We start from the raw sequence: 2,931 nt of genomic DNA, 5'->3' as shown, positions 1-2,931 counted from the left end.
TGTGTGTGCTATTGAACACAAAGGGTTTTCTGAAGTGTATCGTTGAAGGACTGCAGCTTCTGCTTCCAACATTCATTAAAAAATAAGATCACCAAGAAGAGCACAGAAGCATCAGAATGAGTTTTTTTCCCACTAAAATATTCAGCGTTAGCACTCAAAAGCAAATGATATAAATCATGATTTTACTTGATGTGTGTTATTATACAAAGTTGCATAAAAGTGATCATGTTCATCGTGTCTTTGGTATTGAAAGTGCCAGCCAGCCTTCTTTGTGGAAATAATCTCCATTAAATTTTGTCTGTTTATTTTTAAAGTGTTCTGTGCATAACCAGCTAAAAACTGAGACTTGGGCTAAGATATACTGTATTCTGCCCAAAAAACAGTTCCTGTTTGATGCCATTTTTGGGCATACTGACAAAAGAATACTTGGATTGTAGAACAGAAACTTTGCTGAGATCAGTTACTATTGAAAATCTACTGTGACTTTGTGTATATTTTCAATGATAACTTGCTGTGATTGAACACATAGAATTACGCTTATGTAAATAAATATAAAGTAGGTGGTATGATGCTGGACAATGAAGGACATTTCTCCCTTGGTTTGATCAGTGTAATCATTGTGGTACTTCCTTTCCATTATCATTTGACTTTAATGTTTTAAATCGTATATTCTTTCCATTATCATTGGATGTCAATGCTTTAAATTGATTTTTTTATTTCTTTTTTTAAATGAAGATTATTGTTCACAGTGAGCCACAAGCTGTATCTCCAGGACAGAAACACTATAATATGGAAAAAAGTCAGCCATATGAGGATAAGGATGCTTGGGAGGTGAAACAACTGCTGGAGGTAGGTATAGGAAGCACCTCAGTGGCAATGGTTGCAATTTGTAATTACTTAAGCAAGGGTTTGGCTGTGAAGATCTAAAGGAAACAGCATACTTCTTACAATGAAATTATGCTGTTCAGTCTGGGAATGAAGGAGATGTTCTCTAGAAAGAGAGAAATGCAGAGTTACACATTAGAAAGCCCAATTACCTGACTTAAAATGAAGCAGTTATTGTCTTTATTTGCCTGGGCTATGGCTGTAATGCTGCTGCTGCTACATAATTCCATGTATACCTTAATTAATTGTATGCAACTTTAGTTAAGAAATCATATTAAGGTTTTTTTATTTAGTTTCCAGAATGTTTTGAGTGCTAAAACACATTTTAAAAATGGTTACAGTCATCTTGTGCTATCTTTTTGGTAAAGATGTTATTGGCCGGTTACAGAATGGCACTTGGGACGTCCGCAGGACGTCCTATTTTAAAAAAGGGGCGTCTCTTCTAGACGCCCCTGGCTCTAATACGGACTCTGTCCGTACAATATGGCGCCAGCCGTTCCACATGGCTGGCGCCATCTTTACGTATCGGACACATAGCGTCCAGACATGTCGCGGCGCTAATGACATCGCAAGTGCACCAGCGGCGCCTCGCAACGTCATTAGGGCGCCACAGAAAGAAGCTCCATTTTGGAGCTTCTTTTTTGCTCCGCAAGGGAGCCGCGCGGTGTGGCTGCGACGGCTCCCTTACGGAGCAAACGGCGGCGGCGGTGGCAGACCACCTCAAAGCGGCGGTCTATAACCCGCCATAGATGAACACCATTTAATGATACTGGAATTGGAATCTACTGTATGTAGGTCATTGACCTGTCTCTGATCTAATGAATAAGCCTTTTCTGTAAACTGTTTGTCCCACATAGCAATTCAGCATTGATATAGCTGAGAAAGCGGCCAAAGTATGCCTGGCTCATCTTTTCACATATCAAGATTTTGATATGGGCACTCTTGGATTGGCTTATGTTGGATCTCAGAGACCAAACAGCCATGGTGGCATCTGTCCAAAGGGTAGGTCTCCTTTCTTACTTTGGATTTATGCATGCTTGAAGATGAAAATCAACACACATTCAGTATATAAGTTTGTAAGATGAGCTGGTTGGCTGTACATCTACTCTTAAGTGACCAGAAACTTTAATTATTCTTGTTCCCTTTGTGGACCTAGTTTGGATACCGTGGTGCAGGGGTGGACAAAGTTCAGCCCATGGGGATGCATGTGTTCCTGGAGACACTTAAGTGCAACCCCAGAAGCCCCCCAAAGCCCCCCGACCATTTTTTTTTTAATTGGGGGGGTTTTCTTTTTGGCCCCCCCCCCCCCCACCTATGACCTAAAATATGCCCAAACTACAGTGGTTTGCTTTCCCTGACCATTGTTCCTCAAACCTCCCCAAAACACCAAAGTAATTGAAAGAGCTAAAATTGGACAAAATTAGGGCTGGAAGTGTTGCCATGTTCCTTCCAGCACACCAAAATGTGCTGATGTGGTCCCCATTCTCTGTGCAGTTGCCCAGCCCTGCTGTTGTGTATGAAGTATCTATGTTCATTGGGAACATCTCTAGTCCAATCCTGTCCCTTGTGTGTGTTGTTAATGATGATGATAATAATGCAGTGCATTTAACAAGATTGCAAACTAGATCTTGTATAAAGTCATTGATGCTAAAAGGACATTTTAATTTCCTTAAGATGTCTAGTTTTTTATTTCAAATGTCAAGTGATGTTAAAGCAGTCTTAAGTAGTGTGCACTTAGTCATGTGCACAATATGTGAATGCACACGCACAAGCATACACTACTCTGTACATGGAGCTCCCCCTCCTGTGAGGTTGTGCCTTAAAGATACTGAGACAATTAGCAAAGTAGTACAAGCTAGCTAGTTAGGGCTATGCCAGTGAACCCTCTTACTCCCCTCTAAAGGTAGAGCCCAGTGTTCTTGCTCTCTTTTCTGAATGCCACAGTTTAGCCATCGGTGTTAAGAATACATTCACCAATGATTAATCTTAGAGGCACTGAAAGATTGCAGAAAGTTCTTATTTTCTCTTCAGGCAATGCACAAAGGG

At 40.7% G+C, this 2,931-nt stretch overlaps 1 protein-coding gene across 1 annotated transcript in view; it reads right to left on the bottom strand.

Annotated features, from left to right (window-relative positions):
• Window positions 1-2,830: 2,830 nt before the first annotated feature.
• LOC121925427 (disintegrin and metalloproteinase domain-containing protein 17-like) overlaps window positions 2,831-2,931 on the bottom strand; it is a 7,177-nt gene continuing 7,076 nt past the window's right edge. Inside the window, exon 6 of the mRNA XM_042457562.1 lies at window positions 2,831-2,880. Within this exon, the coding sequence (XP_042313496.1) occupies window positions 2,831-2,880 (50 nt within the window). The remainder of the gene's footprint in view (window positions 2,881-2,931) is intronic.

The sequence above is a fragment of the Sceloporus undulatus genome, chromosome 1 (assembly GCF_019175285.1).
Source record: "Sceloporus undulatus isolate JIND9_A2432 ecotype Alabama chromosome 1, SceUnd_v1.1, whole genome shotgun sequence".
Lineage (NCBI taxonomy): Eukaryota > Metazoa > Chordata > Lepidosauria > Squamata > Phrynosomatidae > Sceloporus > Sceloporus undulatus.
This window is presented reverse-complemented; position numbering and strand designations above follow the sequence as displayed.